A 20128-nucleotide genomic window follows, 5' to 3' on the forward strand; every position below is an offset into this window, starting at 1 on the left:
ATGCAGCCAGGTGGTTTGAAAACCATAGATTATGGCATTACATGTGAATCATAGTTATTACTTAGAACCAAGTATGATTTCAGTCCCAGTTTTATAGCATATGACTATTCGGGAAACCTTTATAACAATACATAATTCAAACTTTATTGTAACAAAAGGAGGAAGCAAGATTACTTGATTGTTTAGACTAATTGCAAATTTGGCTTATGGTACCTGGGTGGAACCTGGTCTCTAGATAATTTTTCTGTTAAGACTCATTACTTTGAAATTATTTTACAGTAGTGACTGTCTTGCCACTATTAAAAAAAAATCATGTCCTAAATATACGACATTGCAATTCCAGACCTTAGATATATTTGTCACTGTGACCAACTGAAACAGGTGACCTGGGAAACGGCCCACAGCATAGCATAAAGTAGACAATCAAAATTAGAGAAGGGATGGGATGAAATTCCATGGCAAGGTCTTTGTTTCAGCTTGCTTTCACCCGTGAAATCTGAAAACTTTAATGCCTGTGCCTTCAGGTAGCCACATACAGTTCTAGTGCATAGGTGACAACCTTCCTTGACCTTGACCGTTAGCCACATTTGCTGGGGCCTAAGAAGTTAAGAGTTTAAACATCTGAAGAGTGCAAGGGTGCCCATTTCTTTCCAAATCACACTATTCGGCCAGACTCATACTTTGTTGGCCCCTGCTTTTTGGATTGAAAAAAATATATATTGTAAATTTAGGGCTTGTCTTCACTGGGAAAATAGTCGGTCTAATCAGCCTGTACTGTACATAGTTAAAATATGAAATGCAATAGTGCTAGCTTTCATATGCATTACAGGCACATTTTTCTTTTCATGTTTCATTGACAAATGCACAATCATCAGATTCACAAGTCCCACTGATCCCAAAGCAAACAAGCCGCATTTTGACAGTGTTCTGAGAACTCAGTCAATGAATGCCACGGCTAACACTAGATGAGGTGAGTTGTTTTAGCAGATTTGCTTCTCTCTCAAGATCTGACGTAAAAATAAGTCTGGCTGACTTCACATATCCCAACAAGCCAAAATGTGATTATTCAATAGATCATGGTGACTGGCTTCATGTTCCAATCTGAGTTGAAGCTCTTTTATAGCTTTATGCAGTGCGTGAAGCCAGCAAACTGGAGGCCCATTGGTGCTAGCAATGTCCACTCCCTAATCGCCATCATTTCCTTCTGTTTTTTACCTACAGATACGTAGCTGTAGTTCTAACTAAAGTTCAAGTAAATCATTCAAGAGGCTATGGAACTCAAGACAGTAATTAGCTGTATAAATACAGCATGCTAAGCCGCAGTGTGATTTCTTTGGTTTTGGCTAATTGGGTCATGGCCCTGTTCCAACAAACCATGGGTAAAACAAAGGTTTCAGGTAATGTATGAACCAAGCTGTTAAAGAAAAGCCTGCTTGCCTTTAAATGTGAAATACAGTAGTACAAGTACACTGTTGGGTGTGTGTGTGTGTTAGGAGCACAGAAACAAAAATTTACTAAAGCTACCTCTTTATGTGTTAGCCATATCAAGTGTTACATCAACTGTCCTTAAAATAAAACCTGAATACAAATATACCTGAACTCACATCTGTTCTTTTCAATCTCACAGACAGGAAAGAGTAAATAAGTAACTTCATTCTGGTAGCTTACATGTTAGACTGTAGAAGAAATCCCAAGCATTTTCCAATTAGATTAATTTTCATTGATGGCATTAGGAACATTTGGAGTGATTATTGATCAAACAGAAACAAACAAAAATCTGTCCCCAACAAACAACAGATTTAAGCTTATCACGATTGTCTGAGCTCCAGCTTGACAAGTAAAATAAACAATTCCGGTATACATGAAAATAGCTAAAGCTTCCCTTCCAGGGAGATTTCTACATTTTGACAGGTAACCCTTTAATCAGTTATGGCTTGGCTACAAAACAGGCTATTTGTATTTCAACTGGGGAAACATGAGGCATAAATGCCAGGCATGTCTTCTGCTTAATCTCTGAATGTGTCCGGATTTGCAAAATGGCTCCCACCCTTCTTCAGAAGGAGAAAAACAAATCCCACCAGAATTTGTCCAAAGAGTTCATTCTCTGGTGTAGATTGATGAAAATAGCCAGAGGGTAAAATACATTCATCGTGTCACTTAAAGCCTTGAATTGTGTCCTGTGGATATAGTTCTATGACAGCTAAAAGAAGAAAATGTTCAGGTAAATATCTTGAAAGTTTGGCAGCTCTAACAGAGGTATTTTTTTTAAAAAATGGGGGAAGAGCTGCTGTACATTCTCTGAAGGTGGTCTTTGAACGAGAAGCCTTTCTCTGTCTCTTTAAAAAAACAACGAGGGAAGGTTCAGTGGCTTTGTTCCCTAGAGCAATTTGTTCCATTGCGATGAGTACATTTCTGTCTTCAAGAATTAGTTCAAGACAGCAGTCCCAAAGCTGTAATTGTAAGGTGGGTGGGTGGGGGGATGGCTTGCTTTGCAACAATGCCGGAGAGTTTCATTCCATTTCCTCAGCATCAAGGTTTGGCCGATTGCCCTGCAGAAACGAAAGCATTGCCCAGTCTGTGCCGTGGAGAGTGGAGGACTCATTCCCAGCCTACACCGAAGTGGTCCTCTGAGTCTGGTAAGTGGGAGAAGCTTGCAACATGTCTGGCAAGCTCTGCCTGGTTGATAACTCTGAGCCGACTCCGGTTCTTGACAACGTGGCAGGATACCTCAAGGCCTGTTCATAAGGGGGTGGTGACTGTGAAGAGAAGATCAGGAACACGGTATATTTCCTGCCAACTGAGCTCCACGCTCCATTAAAGAATTATTAGAGAGGCAACATATTCACCAACCACTACAACCAAATGATAGGTGATTTCAAGGCCTTGCACACATGGCTGAATAAAGGTGAAGACTGCAACAGATATGAAGAAAACCTCTTACAATTATTGAATGGATTCTATTACAAAGATTGTTTGTAAATAAAGGTTCATTGACTTGGGCCTTCACATATTGTGCTAAGCCAAAAGAATGGGTGCAAGCTTGATGCCAGGAATCAGTACAAGAACAAAGCAGTATTAGACTAGTTTAACTTCCCAGGATACTCCATTACAGATCTCAAAGTAGCTGTTTTTGCCAGCACAATGGACTGAGCAGCAGTTTGTAAAAACTCCCATGCATCAAAAGGTTTCAGGTCATCTCAGAAAGCCTCAACCAGCCCAATGGATAAAAAAAAGCAGTTTTCTGTAATTTGTCTCACATATAATCTGTATCTACCCTAACCACCCTTTCTTTTCCCCATTGTACTCCAATTTAAATCCTGCCTCAATTTAGACACTCTGTGCCTCTGAACAAGGGAGCTGCAGTGCACAAAAGCCTTTGAATAAGATGTGTTTGTCTGAAGAGTTCTCCTGATTACTACAAAGTAACATAATTCTTTTAAAATAAGCCAAACCTGGGTATTGTGCAGACCCACTCATTATGCCTATTAATCCATGGTTTATGGTTTGGAGCAATGGGTGATCTCAGCCTTTGCACGTTATACAAGAACAGTGCAATCCAGTGCAATGGACTTAATGCGTTTTTCCTTCTGATGCAGCTTTCATTTCCATTTCTTTGGTCAGCTCTCCTTAGTACAGGGGTAGGCAACCTTGGCTCTTTTATGACTCGTGGACTTCAACTCCCAGAATTTCTGAGCCAGCCAAGCTGGCTCAGGAATTCTGGGAGTTGAAGTCCACAAGTCATAAAAGAGCCAAGGTTGCCTACCCCTGCCTTAGTACATAGGCCTCTAGTCAACCTAGCAGCTTCTTTATACTTCTTTGTAACTTTTTAAATAAATTATTCTTTTCTATTTTTTTTTCTATTTTATCTTTTCACTGTTTACTATTTGGTTTATTTTATTTTACTTTTTTACTATGTTAGATATATATATATATATATATATATATATCTTTCAAGCACAGGAAACGCATATTCCTTGTGTGTGAAGTGGGTGTTTGTAAACATGCCAAATGTTTCAAAAAAGTGTGATAGCATTTTCCCTTAGTTGTTGCAATTAAATTACCGAGCAGCTGAGCAAGTGATACACTGCACGAAAGGAAATGAAATAAACTGCAAAGCAGTGCAATACGATAAGCATCTAGCTTACAATATAATCCACCAGAAGTATGTCTATAGCTTTCTATTGGCATCTAAATGTTATGTTTAAACACTTGTTACGTAAACTAGGATTGTCATCCAATGCTTTAATTATACTTAAGCTGTAATCCTGCACCCATTTATTTGGAAGTAAGCATTTCTGAACACAAGGGAAACTCTGGTAAACATAGGTGAGGCTGTAATATTGTCCATTAATAAAGGTACGTGCCTTTGCATCATGCTTAGTTTTTAAAAGGTGCCAGTATATATGGTAGTGGATAAAAATAAAAGAAGGGGCATGCTATCTTGTATTTGCATACACACAAATGATTTTTTAAAATCTGGGCTACTGTAATGAGGGACTCATTTTTTAATTGATTAAAGGTTTTAAACCTACTAATGGAAACTGACTTAGGTTCTTTATGTTGTGGTTCCCGGAAATCTACCATAGTGGTAGGAGCCTTCTGATAAAATAAGTTTCTCCCCACACCAAGAGGAAAAGAGAATTTCTATCAGAAGGGCCAATATCCCCATATCTCTTCCTCATTTCCATCACAACTTCCCACAAATCTTATTTTTCTGATGAAAAATAAGGATAGAGGAGAGGCTTTGGATCAAGAGAACTTAAAGACTTATTTGCTTTCACCCACACGTTTAAAGAGCTTCTAACCTAAGATAGGGTTTGGGTTTTGCGTAATCACCTTCCTTTTTTTTTCAAAGGGAGAAACTGTGTTGATTTTTTAAAAAGAGGGAAAGCCAAATCAGAGATACTATATTCCTTGCTATGCCCAGCTGATTTGTCAGCAGCAAGAGCATGGATTCACTGGGATTGCAACACTAGAGCCTTCCGCAAACAGAAGGGACTTGTTTAGCAAACAATGCTACCTGCATTTTAACTAAGAATTTCTGTAACAATTTTCGTGTGTGTGGGAGGGGGAGAGACAATTCTTCCATAAGCCTTTACCCTTTTGTCTAGAAAACAGTTGATTAATCAGAGAACGTGTTGGGTTGCATGAGAGATTTCAAAACTAATTTCATTTATATTTTTAAAAGAACTGTCTTCTTCTTGAAAGACAATGCACATCGGCAGTAGCAATGAATCAGTGCAATAATAACAAATACATTTTAAAAAATGGAATATTGTAATTCACAGACACATATCTGGCATCAATAATTCCCCATCAATGAGATCCTAAAGGCATTCGGGAACAGCCAAGTTTTTATAAGATTTTACAGGTTTCTGGAAGGAAAACCTGTATATATGTTGGCTGGAGCACCCAGTCTACCAAGTATAGGATAAATCAGTCTGTTCTGCGTTTCGCTCTAATCTAGGAGCATGTTTTGCAGACAGACGTCATATGTATGGTACATATGTGTATTGGTAGATATATACTTTCTTTTGAGAGAAGGCAACAGAAGTTCATTTTTAACGTGAGCCAGTGTGCTCATAGTAAAAAAAAATGACAATAAAGCTTATCTTATCTTATCTAGAAAAAGACAGGTAGAACAGGAGTGATTGTCACCTATTATGTCAAAAATACACACATACAATATTTCAGGACTACACAGGGACAGGGAAATTTCAGTATTGTTTTGTGCAAGGATGGGAAAAGCTACACCTGCTTAAAATCTTCCTAATTATCTTCTCTCTAACTGTTAAAAAGCAGAAGAGTCTGCTCTGCTGTTCTTATTGTCTGGGTATCTTGGCACTGAGATGGAATGTGACATATCTAATAATAATGTCTAATCCATATAATTGTGAAAACATGCCCTAAAGACTAAAAGAATCTATAAATCAAAAGATTAATAAGAAAACGCAGAGAGAGGCTACTGCAAATAAGCTATGATTGCTGAACTTACACTTGGCCATGATTCTGAGAAATGAATAAGCATGCTAGGTTGCTTATGAATTTCTGCAGCAGCTCTAATACATCTGTGCAAAGAAATGGCACTCACAATAAACATTAACTGTCCTGCCTTGCTTAGGGCAAAAATTTTGCCTATAAAGATATTCAACCTATTTAATTCAGAGGAAACATCTTTTCTAGGAAAGGAAAGGGAGAACATCCTTTTTTAAATCCCAGGGTTACAGAATTTCAGTTCCTGGCATTGTTCACTCCTGTCAAGGTGGCTAGAGATGCAATTCAGAAATACCTATAATAATAATAATAATAATAATAATAGTAAAGTTGGAAGGGACCTTGGAGGTCATCTAGTCCAACCCCCTGCTCGGGCAGGAAACCCTACACCATTTCGGACAAATGGCTGTCCAGTCTCTTCTTAAAAACTTCCAGTGTTGGAGCATTTAATGCTTCTGGAGGCAAGCTGTTCCACTGATTAATTGTTCTAACTGTCAGGAAGTTTCTCCTTAGTTCTAGGTTGCTTCTCTCCTTGATTAGTTTCCACCCGTTGCTTCTTGTCCTGCCTTCAGGTGCTTTGGAAAATAGCTTAATTCCCTCTTCTTTATGGCAGCCACTGAGATATTGGAATACTGCTATCATGTCCCCCCTTGTCCTTCTCTTCGTTAAACTAGACATACCCAATTCTAGCAACCGTTCCTTATATGTTTTAGCCTCCAGTCCCCTAATCATCTTTGTTGCTCTTCTCTGTACTCTTTCTAGAGTCTCAACATCTTTTTTAAATCGTGGTGACCAAAACTGGATGCAGTATTCCAAGTGTGGCCTTACCAAGGCATTGAAGAGTGGTATTAATACTTCACGTGATCTTGATTCTATCCCTCTGTTAATGCAGCCTAGCACTGTGTTGGCCTTTTTGGCAGCTGCAGCACACTGCTGGCTCATATTTAGGTGATTGTCTACTAGGACTCCGAGGTACCTCTCACAGTTACTACTATTGAGCATGGTGCCACCTATGCTGTACTTGTGCATTTGGTTTTCTTGCCTAAATGTAGAACCTTGCTTTTTTCACCATTGAATTTCATTTTGTTAGTTAGTGCCCAGTGTTCAAGTTTGTCCAGATCCTTCTGTATCTGAAGCCTGTCTTCTGGAGTGTTGGCTATTCATGCCAGCTTGGTGTCGTCTGCAAATTTGATGAGTTCCCCATCTATCCCTTCATCCAAGTCATTGATGAAGATGTTGAAGAGTACTGGGCCCAGAACAGAGCCCTGGGGCACCCCACTACACACTTCCCACCATATAGATGCAGTTCCATTGAGGATCACTCGCTGAGTACGGCCGGTCAGCCAGCTATGGATCCATCTGGTGGTGGTTCTGTCTACCCCGCATTTTTCTATCTGCTCTCTTTTCTGTCTTCCGTTTGTAAGTTTTGGCGAATATTTATTTTCAAAGCATTCTATTCATGTCTCACAATGAGTTCCCTTTCTAAAGTCCATTACTTCAGGTTTGGCATGTGGAGAAAATAAACCTCAACATAGTGCAGGGAGAAAAGGTAGGGTGAGAGGAAAGAAGCGCTGAATTTTGAGGACAGAAGTATGATCTGAGTACAAGGACTTGAAGCTAGATGCATGTTCCAACCTGAGTTCTTACTTATCTACCGTTTGGCCTATCTAAATTATGTGCTAATATAAGGGCTTATATATCTGTAAAAAGTGCTTTAAGTGTGCAATATAAGTTGTAATTGGTGTTCAGGTTGCTGACTGCTCTTATTATTTGTTGATATTTAAAGGCTCAAGGCCATTAAAAGTCCCAGCATAGAGTTCCAGGTTGTGATTTCAAAAACATTTACTTCCAGGTAAAGGATCTAGGTTGTAAATTCCACTGGGATCAATTGAATGGACTCTCTAATAATTATATACAAGATAACATTCATAGTAGTGAACTTGGTGCTATTTCACCTCAGTTAAGTATTCTGCTATAAGCAATTATTTCCTTGCAATTTCAATATCACTCACCCTGATTATTAACTCTTTCACTACAGCACAGGACAGACTGAAAATTGTTTGAAATGAGGCTTCAAAGCACTTATATGAGGCCACAGTTTTAAACAAATGCCAGTGATATGACGGAGTCATATTTGCACAGGGGCCGTGCACTTTTTTCTTTTCTCCTATTATCACTTCTTGTCAAACAAATTCTGTAGATTTTGAAGCCCTGAAAGCAGCAGCAATAGGATGAGCCTTTCATTTCACCACAGTGCATGGAGGCTAGAAACAAATCACTATTCTGACTAAAGTAGCAGAGAAAAGCACCTTCTCATAGACTCTTTTGATTTCGGCGGGCACTGATGCTTTTACGAAATGTGCAATTTTTTTAGCTGTTCAGTTCAAAAAAGACTTGTTCCAGCTTTCCTAAAACTTTTCAGATATTGCTCCACTCATCTCAAGATCAGTTTTCAAGGCCAGAACACTTTCACAACAGCCTGAGTAGGACCAGAACATTTCCAAAATGCTCAGTACAATCATTTTGAACTCCAAACATTGTGTTTTGTACCAGTGTTTTGAAACATTTTAGATTCAAAACATTTTGCACACCACTAGTTGTTAGAAGAGGCAAGATGAGTTTTGTTTCTATTTTAATTTCTCACACCCCTGTTACAAGGCATAGTAAAGACTCTGATGTCTTGAATGGGTTAGTTAGAATACTGGGTAAAGAGCAGCCAGAATACATGTCACAGGGGACCTATTGATAGCTTGAGACCCCAGGAATACAGTCCATCTCTAGCTTTTCCTGCCTTCCCTCAAAAACACATTAGGAATACAACCTCCCTCTTCTCTTTTCCAGGATTCCTTATCTGCACTATCCCTTATCAATAGTATTGTTTATTTTATCTACATCTGACCTTTCCTTCAGAGACATAAGAGGACATACAGAGGATTCTCATCTTCTGCTTTCTCCACAATCACCTTCTGAGATTGGATGGCTGAGAGTGTGTGACTAGTCAAAAGTCGCTGAGCAAATGTCCATGGCTAAAGGTAACACTAACCTCACAAACACCTCAACCGCTCCACCACTCTTTCAATTTCTTGCACAGGTAAGTTCTTGCTCTGCTATCTTAGCCAGAGGGTTTTTAATAAACTCAATTAAAACTAGGGAGAACTCTGAACAGCTGTTTTGAATGGGGGCTGAAGGAGTCTCACATGTCTGCCTATGACATAGTAAACTATAAGCCAAGCTGTATCCTGCACACAAATCTCAAGGTTGGAAGTCTCACTGGTGTCGACTGAATTCACTTTTAAATAATTGAGAAAGAACTATAATAAAAGCAAGTGGCATTCTGTGTCAAGGAAAACCAATACAATTACGCATTTATCGCAATTTCTCTTGATTTAGGATAGGTTGGGTATCTGGAATAGAATGGATTTTGAAAAATTGATAAATCACTCCCTTTTGCATGGATGAATTAAGAAAATGCAGCTGTCCAGATGATGGACAACAAGTTGCATCATCTGCTATCATTAGCCATGTCAACTTGACCTGAAGGGAGTTAATCATCTAACAAGCCCTGAAGAGTCACAAATTTCCTATCCGCACTTTGGTGAGTGGTTGCAAACTGAGAGGAGCAACATGTTCAGGGACAGTTTTGCTTGCAGAAAACATATTTCAGGTTCCACAACCTTGCAGTAAAATGATTACAAGTAAAAGTGGGAAAAGGTCTTGCTTTAGCTCTTTGCTACAGGCTGGATAAACAGATAGACTTCGTCCAACACAACACAAACACTGCAAGTTTAATGTGGACCCACATGGTTTACTTTGAATTACATATATTTTAGCTGAAATCTTAACAAGACAAGGATGGATAAAAAGCTGAAGCAAAGTTGAAAAAAAGCACCAATTATTTCAGATATCCAGAAAGATCCCAAAGGCTACTGTAGCAAGATGAGGAACGACTAAAAATGTTAGTATCTTCATGATCTGTTGCCCTGCACAAGGTTGTGAGAGAAGCTGGAGATAAAGCCATTTGCCTCTATTGAAACCCCCGGGGCTATATTCACCATGAACCAACCCACTCACTTATGGTGTGAACATTTAAATGGACAGATCTCTTATGCACGGTTGCCTTCTTGTCTGCTGTAGCTCCTTGCAGAAGACAGAAAGACTACTTTTCAAAAGATACAAGATGAATCATTAACCAGAAAGAATATAAACAAGTGGCAAGCACTGGAAATTCCTGGAACATTCTGTTCCTTCCTCCAGGATTGAAAAAAAAAAAAAAAACAGAAAAAAATGGAGCAGAGTCCCATGTTATCTCAATGAAAAGTGCTTGGAAGAAATTCTATAAATACCTCATCAGGGGAATAATTTTATAGAACTAGATATGAGATAGACATTTTTCATCCTGAGAGACTATTTTGTACTGATTGCTCACCTCTGGAGAGACTTCTGCCCATAATCCAAATCTATCAGCAATCATCTGGTGGATCTCCCGTTGCCGATCCTTTTTTCGTACACTCTCATAGCTTGGTAGGTGAGGCTGCTCCCACTGGGGAAGCTGATAGCTACCGGGGCTTCCAACACAAAACAATTCATCCCCCTAGATATGCAAAGGAAGAAAAGTCATCTTTCAAAAGCATGGTAGGTTTACAAGACATTTTTGCCCACGTTTAGTATGCATACTGTAGGCAAGCATCCACATTAGGTTTATACTTATTATTATTAAATAGATATAAGGTCAGAACCGAGGCTAATATAACTCCACTGATTTCTTCCTTTCAGTGTCTATAAATCAGCCTCATCCATTAAAGCATGGCTGGCTGGGGAATTCTGGGAATTGAAGTCCACAAGCCTTACCAAAGTGGCCACGTTTGAGGACCCCTGCATTAAAGTAAGCAAGCATTCAGAGTACTCCAACAATTTGCAGCAAGAAGATTGGTGCTAATTTATGAGACAGAATAAATTTCTTTCCACTCATGTAATCCTCGACGTACGGCCGCAATTGAGCCCAAAATTTCTGTGGCTAGGTGAGACAGTTGTTAAATGAATGTTGCCCCATTTCAAAGTGAATCACTGCAGTTGTTAATGTAATAACACGGTTGTAAACTGAATCTGGCTTCCCATTGACTTTGCTTGTCAGAGGGTCACAAAAGATGATCACGTGACCCTAGAGATACTGCGACCGTTGCCAAGCATCCAATGACCATGGAAGTTCTGCAGCCGTCGTAAGTATGAAAAACGGTCATTAAGTCACTTTTTTTCAGTGCTGCTCTAACGCCAAACGGTCACTAAACAAATGGTTGCAAGTTGAGGACTACCTGTATACCAGCTATATGTTGCCATATTTCAATAAGGATGATCGCGATCTGGGTCATTGGCAACTGGTTCACCCTTACAACCAGTTATAACATCCCACAATCCCGGCTGTCATTTGCAACCTTCTGTGCCAGCTTCCCCTGAAAATCAGTGGGGAAGCCAGCAAGGAAGGTTGTAGATTGCTGGGGTAAGTCTTCCCCACCCACATATCTTCCCCCAGCTTCTCTGTGCCAGCCACTCCTGCACCCTCCCTGAGCCTCCCTATTGAACCCCTGCGCACACACACACCAACTTTGGCTGTGCTTCTCTTGTAGCCTCATCGCTCCAATCCTTATGCACTGTTCCCAACCCTGAGTGCACCTTCCTTGCACATCCCCATGCATTCTCCTTGAGCTTCACCTCCCTCTCAGCTTCATGTATCTCTGCACACCCTCACAAGTCCACAGCACGCCTCCTTCACATGCTTGTGTACCCTCACTGAGCCTTGCTGCATCTCCCTTGCATCCTTTCTGTCTATGGCCATGCCTCCTTCGTGTCCTCCCCCACTCAGCAACAGCCCACCTCTGCCTGCTGGCCTGCTTGCCAGCCCCCTGGAACTTGCGACTTCCTGCTGGCTTCTCCACTGACTTAGCTGTAAGAAGCTGACAGGAAGCTGCCTCTTCCAATGACTCTGGGATTTAGTTAACTATCACAACCAGCACTGCAGGGATTGCCATCATTAAGTGATGAGTCACACTTTACAACTGCATCACTGAGGAGTAGAAATTCTGGTCCTGATTGCCATTGTAGCTATAAAGATGAACCCTTTAGAAAAACGGCACCTCATTGTTCAGTGAAGAAGAAACTGCCAAGTAATTCAGATGAGTGTGAAGAATGGCTGTCATGTTAAAATATGTATTTTTTTATTTAGCAACTTTATATAGCTGCCCATTTCATTAAACACGACTGTGAGTGGCATGCAACCAACAACAGTTAAAAACAATATAATAGTACTGTAATACAAACATTAATAATTGTAGTAATAACATTCCTCTAATACAGCGGTTCTCAATCTATGGGTCGCGACCCCATTTGGGGTCGATCGACCATTTTTCGGTGGTCGCCAAAGAAGGCGATCCGCCATTTCCTCCCCTCAGGGGCCGGCGTCGCACATGCGCAGAACGTTTGTGTGACGGGGGTCGCCGTCACACAAACGTTGAGAACCGCTGCTCTAATACATCTAACCTTTAATTTTAAGTGTCAAAGGAGTCCAAACTTAACTGCATCGAAGATGAATTTTTTCCTAATCTAGAAACTCCATATATATATGCAGGCAATACTCAACTTGCAACCATTTCTTTGGTGACCATTCGAAGTTGCAACTGTGTTGAAAAAAACGACTTATGACCATTTTTCTTACTTAACAACCAGTGCAGCATCCCCATGGTCACGTCATCAAAAATCAGACATTTGGCAACTGGCATATATTTATGACGGTTGCAGTGTCCCAAGGTCATGTGATCATCTTTGGGAACCAAAGTCAATAGGGAATCCAGATTCACCTCACAACTAACTTAATAACTGCAATGATTCACTTAACAACTGTCTTGCTTAGCAACAGAAATTTTGGGCTCAACTATGATCGTAAATCCAGGATTACTTGTACCCTACTATAATTCCCATAATTCTCAGCAATCATGATCTATGATTATGATGATTGCAGGTAATTGGATCTGTTGTCCAACCGGCCTCGTTTGGCAGCAGGAAAGACCAACACTTCTACACCTTTCTGAACAAAACCATTCAAGTGCTTTGCGGTATTTTATATTTAAAAAAGGGAACAATCTAGCTTGCTACCCAATTAAAAAGTCTGTAAAGTACTGTACGGTAGCTAAAGTGCCCCAGTCTTTAGTGTGTCTTAACCACACACTAGTACTAATGGGGCCAACTTCTATCATCTTTGCCTGATCAAAAAGCAGTGTTAACTCTATTAGATTCTTTTCTTGCTATCTAGTGAGATATCTTATACCCTAATGATAGGTAGCATCTGTGCTGACCCATACTGAACAGTGCTTATCTGATGATTATATTAAATGTGTCATTCAGATAATTTGCAATTTCACAAATATATCCAAATTCCTGCTAAGACCAGTTTGGTTTAGTGGTTAAGGCACCAGACTAGAAACCAGGAGACTAAGTACTAGTCCCACCTTGGACATGAAAGCCAGCTGGGTGACTTTGGGCTACTCGTACTCTCTCAGCCCAGTTCATCTTACAGGGTTGTGGTTATGGGGAAAATAGGAGAAGGAAGGAGTATTAGGTATATTTGCTGCCTTGAGCTGCTTGTGAAAATAACAAAGGCTTCTTAAAAATTCTAAGCCCTCATCTCAGTCTACTTCAAAAGACAACTGGAAAGGTAAAGGAGAAAAAAAAATCAATAGGCTGTATGGAGGAAGAACAAGATAATAATTAAATTCATTTTACCACATTCATGTGGTTATCCAGATAAACAGTTTCTTCATTATGCTTCCTTTGAGGCCCCATGGCCAAGTTCCTCTACTATACTCAACCCAACCCAACCATGCCTTTCCCCCTGTGTACCCATCTCCTTTTTCTAGGTGATCCATCTGTCCATAAAAAAAGGCTCTCCCACCTGGACACTATGGTTTTCAGCAGCACCTGTCTCCATTCGCTGTGCTCCAGACTGGGATCCTACCAGTCGCTGGTTGCTATTGAAGTAAGAAGGAGGACATTCCTGTGGGATGGGAGGAGAATTTTAATTTTAAAAACAAAAGCTGTGTTTTTCTTCTGGAAATTCCAGACCAGAAAAGCAACCTATTACTCAACATGAACTAGCAAGTGATCTACAGAAATACTAATTCTACTGAATTCTTTCTATGGAGCCCATTCTATATATTTCACTAAAATGTATGGAGTATGCGTAGGAAAGGGAGGAATAAACTTTGCTTTCCCCAAATGGAAACATACAGGGCAAGTTCACCATTACAAAATTCCCAAATAACAGCTGCTAAATAAAGACAGTATCCCAAACCACCTCTCGGTATACTGGTGTTGTTCTCTTGAGCTTTTCTCTGTTCTCTCCCTCACACTAACAGCAGCTCTCTATGAGCTGAGAAATAGTCCCATCAGCGAGAGTCATAAGGCTGCTCGTGATCATGGAAGCCCCCTGACGATATGCCCCATATTTCTCTAAAGTGTGGTTTTCAACAGGGTGGGAGGAGTTTCCAATCTCACTCTTTCTTCGACCAGCCAAACCTGAGAGATAAAATGAGATGAAAACGACACAATTGTTGCACATACAAAATCTGATGTGGCTGACTAATCTTATTGGGTGGTGCTGTTGATGCCCCAGAATGTTCCATTATGCCCAAAGGCAACAGGTAGTTTAAGCAGAGGTTGATAGGCCATCTGCCACCTCTGGGGGTTTCATGGATGTGATTAAAACAGGCAAGATGTTGGATGCAGGGTTGCAGTGCAGGTCCAACCTCTTTGCCTATACATCTGACATAAATGCCCATGTGAAAGAGGGAAGTTTGAATCCTGAGGCCGCAGCCACCATCTTGCCGGTTTTATCCACCTTCCATTGTGGATGCCAATGGACAGACCACAGTTTGCACACTTTTTCCATTCTCCAACAATCTCTGGGTTGCTGTAACTACAGTGAAGCTACCTGGAGTTCCCTCAGTGTCCCAATTGGAGGGTGAGCCTTTGTGTGTCTCCTCTACAGTTGGAATTATAGTAAAAGGAATGAACTGGAGAGTAGATGGCTGTTTTAGTCCCCACTTGCACAGATAATGGCCTCGCAAACATTTTGCTCTGTCCCCATAATGCTGCCTTCCTCTAATTCTCAGCTCATGAGTAAGGCAGGCTTAAATTGCCCTTAGCTGCACCAGTGCTAAAGTGGCATTTTCCTTCTTATTCCAACACTATCTAAGGGCAGCCTCAAGTCGGTAAAATCCATTAGTCTCTGCCACCCATTAACCCAGGAGAGAAATTAGGTGAATGCAGTGTGTTGAAAATGCGATAGGAGAAGGATCACATGGAGATGATGCGTTTCCTAGCTGGTATTATTTCCTGCTGACTCAAGGATGAGTGGTAGGCATTATGCTTGGGTACAGAAATGCCCCAAGACTGATTGGATTGGCAGAGATGTCACGCATACCTATGCGAGTGACTGTAAATCATTTTATACATTGGGAGAAAGCCACTCTAAATGCAGCAATACTGGGTCAACACTGGTCTCAATCACAACTGTGATGGGAGAAGATGTCTAGAAAGTGTTTCTTCTCCCACATAGAGGAAGGCATGTTCATAGTAAGCCCCGCCCACCCACCAGAATGCTTATTGTCTTCATCTAATCCTCCTTATAACTGTGCAAAGTGCCATTGTTCTTGAGATCCACGTCAGCTGAAATGTTATGCCTCTGCAAAACGACATTTCCTTTTTCAGACAGCAACTTCTCTTCAATCGCTCATTGAGGGGTGCATTTTTTGTGGTTTTGAGTAAAACTACACTGGTCTGGATATTTCCACCTGGCAGTATGATATTGCAGTAATCCTACTTCCTAGAACAAGGAGAGAACAAAAGCAGGGCTTTGATTGGGTATCACATTAAAGGTACTGTTTTTATTCTGGGGTTGTTGTTTTCGGGATACTTACATATGGCCTTAAATAAGTACGTGGAAGAATTTTTTTTATTTAGTTCTGTTTGATGTAACTTTGCCAAATTTGCATAATGATCTAAATAAAATTATACTCCAACTAAAGGTTTAAGAAATGGACCCTAGATACAAAAACATACTCTATTAGAAAAATACTTAAAAATATATATTAGGCAAAGCCTAATAGAAAAATTAGGAGAAATGTAAACGTATTTTCCAAATGTATTTACATTTGGAAAATATGAAAGCTCATGTAAAAATAAGCAAATATTTAAACCACATGAAGCAGAATTTGAAAGCTTTTTCCTTTCTATTTTTAAGACTATCTCTCTCTCTCTCCCTCCCTCTCCCTCTCTCTCTGTCTCTCTGTGTATATATCATCATCATCATCATCATTTTAGCCATTGTCTATCCTCTGCAGGATGAAGGCCTCTTCTGTATGTTTCCAACCAATACAGTTCCAAGCTTTTTTTTTTTTTTTTTTGCTCTTTGGGCAAAATAGCAATGTTGATGTCATCAATCCATCTTGTTTTAGGTTTCTTTTGTGGATGCTTTTTATCAAGTGGGATCCATTCTATGTTCGTGTGTATATGTGTGTGTGTTACTATATTCTCTGAAGCTGCAAAAGATCTGATTCAGATTTCTGGGATCTGTTTTATTTTCTATTAAAATTGATAGCTAGACAGAAATATGACAGATAAGGCGGTTCAGAGATAAGGAGCGCAGATATTCTAAAAAATAAATAGGAATGTGCATTTCCAGGGAGTTTGTTTTAATAATGAACTCACAAATGAACTAAACACAGAAGTCCTGATGATTGCTATGTAATTATGCCACTCAGTTCTGATTACTGAGGAGCAAGTCCAGAGGATATGACTGTTTTCAAGCTCCTCTTGTATTCTTTCCAGGGTTCTCTGTACAACTCGAGTGCTGGACTAGACCACATTTTTGATCTGCTCTAATATAACTTTTTGTTCTAACATATTCAAAGAGATTTGTTTCTCTGACTATAGAAAGCGCCAGCCATCTCGATTATTTCAATATTATTTTACTAAACCTATAGGCAGCGTGGTGCCATTCTCTCAAAGGTTTGCATATGCAACTGACTATGTTTGCAACTGCAAAATGATTGTGACCGCATTCCCTCTTGAAGTCCTATCCAAAGAACAATGATCACATGGGGAGCTATGACTAAAGGAGCCACAGTGAAAATAAAAGTGAATCATCTCTAGTAAAATCCCCATCACTGGTCCTTCCCTGAGGTTTTTCTACTCCATGTCTGAATCTTTTGGAGAGGAGAGTTTTCACTTGATTGTGGTTGAAAGTCTTTTGTTGCAACAATGGGGCAGCCCTCTCTGGAGGAGGGACAGGAAATTGTAATTAGGCATAGTAGGCAGTGTGTGACCTGTCACGTTTTAAAGAAATATAAAGCATGAATCTGAATGACTAATAGAGCTGAAAGCCTCCATTTTGCGTTTTCCCCTTTTTCCTAAAATACAAAATTGACTGCAGAGTCCTACTATTTGAAGATAAGCCTTGACAAGTGGAAAGGAATATTAGTTTGCCAATTAATCCCATTGCTAAGGCCAGCCAAGTAAACCAAAAGACCAAAAACAAACTAAAAAGCGAAAAGAAAACAAAGAACACCACCACCCATGAGATATTTCATGTTTGGTCTGAAATCTGAATCTTGGATTTGAAAAATAAGCTAGAAGCCAGATATTGCTTTAGGGTAGCATTTCTTAACCTCAGCCACTTTAAGATCTACAGGCTGGGAGCTAAAATCCGTATCTTAAACAATGCTCTAAGTCAGTGGTGGCGAACTTATGGCACGCGTGCCAGAGGTGGCACTCAGAGCCCTCTCTGTGGCATGCATGCCATCGCCCCAGCCCTGCCTCTCCCCACAGCCCCCTCCTCACCATCAGCCCCCCAGAGGAGAGTCACCCCCGGGCGCGGCGCACGTGGAGCAGCACTGCCAAGGACATAGCAGCTGGGCAGACTTTAACAAGACTCTGCCCTCGTGCCCCACGTGCGCAGATGATGCGAGGCGTGGGCAGAGGGCGTGGCTACCATGGCGCTGCTGGGCCGCCATGGCGATCTGCAGTGGGCCATGGAAGTGGTGGGTGGCGCTGTGGGCGGTGGGGGCGGTTTTTGGGCACTTGGTCTCTAAAAGGTTCGCCATCACTGCTCTAGGTTTTGCAAGTTTAACTGACACATGGCATAGATTCACCGGACCTGAGCTGAGCACGACTGCTTTAGGACCACCACAGACCAACATTTTCAAGGCAGTCTTACCTTCATCAAATAACCAAACTTTTCAGAAACCTTTGTAAATAGGCATGTAAACATGAAAAAAATGGGATATGTGTACCTACTTAAAAAGTATAATTGGCCAGATAATTCCAAATCAGGCAATAGCTTAAAGCACAGGTGTCAAACTTGCCGTGTCACGTGACGTTGTGACACATCGTGACTTTTTTTGCATTGCCAGAGCTGGGGTGGGCGCAGCCTCTGCATGATGCAACCAGCCCACGGGCTGGCAGTTTGACACCCCTGGTTTAAAGGATCCATCCCCTATCTGTTCCTCTCCAAACACTACAGTCTTTAAGAATTCCTGCTTGATTGGTAACTGAAAATTCTGTGACATTCCAATACACACAGAGGACAACAGGTTAAAGAAAAAGTTGCCAGGATATATTTTTTATGCCGATCTGCTTTAATGTGATTTGTTTGTTTTTAGAAACAAATCAAAACCAGTCAACTGTGGTTAACTCAGCAAACAATGACTAAACCAGTAATAGTTCTATGCATTATTTAAAACAGCGGCTAGGTTTAATCTTCTGATTAAGTATCAGTATGTTTCCCCTGAAACTGTCCAGCCATTTGATTTCTTATCCAAGAAAGGATATCCATATGGGCTGGAAGCAAGGGGTGATTTCTTTCCAGGCAATTGATTTTCAAGAGATTAAGAGAACTGAGTCCTTGGGGGACATCTATCTAGTCACAAGGCATACTCTTCAAGCCAAGTTTGACTGGATCTCAGCTTTTGAAACAAAATGAGTACATTTTGAAAGCTCGTCTAAACATAGGACAAACATAGCAATTAGGCTGATGCACTTCTGAGAAAAATAAGCAAGAACCACTATGAGAAATAAATCCTTGGGGACATCAATCTACTCACAGGAATGCTCTCAGAGACCAGATAGTTTGACTAGACCTCCGCTTGTAAAACAAAACGAGTAAATTTTGAAAGCTCTTCTAAACAGAGACAAACATAGTTCTTAGGCTGAGGCACTTCTAAGAAAAATCAGCAAGAACCACCGTGAGACCTTGACGTGCCTTTGCATATAAAATCAGCTAGGATGACCAGGCTAATTCTCACACTTTCACCCTGGAAGCTTTCTTTCCTTATTGAGCAGGGGCTGCTTAAGAAAAACAAATGTTGCATGAAGGCAGCCTTTCCACTTACCCCGGGGACATTTGGTAATAAAGAACTTCCTGAGAAAAAGCTGTCCCAAGAAAAGCTAATCACAAAACACTCGGCTGAATCATAGATGAGACAGATGCCAGCTACTTCCAAGCTATTCTCAAGACGTTTCTACACAGAATGATATGACACTGTATCTCTAACTTCCATAATTCCATATGATTTAGATTTACTACATAATGATTCCATTCTTCTGAACACAGAGGGGATAACTAAAACCATAATTTCACATTTACTACAGTTATGGGAGAAGGAGACTGATGTTAAATCACAGACAGCTTGGCCTCTATGGTCTATTTAAACTGGAAACCTACAAGGGACTGTTGCTGCAACAAATGGGGAAATACAATAGACCAGGGGTCCCCAGCCCTTGGTCCGTGGACCTGCATCGGTCTGTAGCATGCCAGCAACTGGGCTGCACAAAGTCCCATCCACAGTATGCAGCCAGGATGGAAAACCACGCCACCTCTGGTCCGTGGAAAACCCTTTCTCCACGGAACCGATCCCTGGTGCCCAAAAGGTTGGGGGTCGCAATAGTAGACCCAACAGAGAGTAGAGCAGGTCAGAAATCTATTTGCATCACAATTATCATTACAACACCTTCTTTGAAATGCAGGCTCTTTGGACTTTAAATGTGGATGATAGAAAACCAGATATTTTGCTGAGAGTGGTAGGATGCA

General features: G+C 40.7%; 1 protein-coding gene across 1 annotated transcript in view; it reads right to left on the minus strand.

The window, feature by feature from the left end:
• Nucleotides 1–122: 122 nt before the first annotated feature.
• Nucleotides 123–20128, minus strand: part of XYLT2 (xylosyltransferase 2) — a 78327-nt gene continuing 58321 nt past the window's right edge. Inside the window, exons 12-14 of the mRNA XM_039342856.1 lie at nt 13934–14035; nt 10421–10585; nt 123–2756 (exon numbers count right to left, since the gene is read on the minus strand). Of these exons, the coding sequence (XP_039198790.1) occupies nt 2610–2756; nt 10421–10585; nt 13934–14035 (414 nt within the window). The 3' untranslated portion in view covers nt 123–2609. The remainder of the gene's footprint in view (nt 2757–10420; nt 10586–13933; nt 14036–20128) is intronic.

This window comes from Crotalus tigris, unplaced genomic scaffold (assembly GCF_016545835.1).
Source record: "Crotalus tigris isolate CLP2741 ecotype Arizona unplaced genomic scaffold, ASM1654583v1 scf7180000017814.3102382, whole genome shotgun sequence".
NCBI lineage: Eukaryota > Metazoa > Chordata > Lepidosauria > Squamata > Viperidae > Crotalus > Crotalus tigris.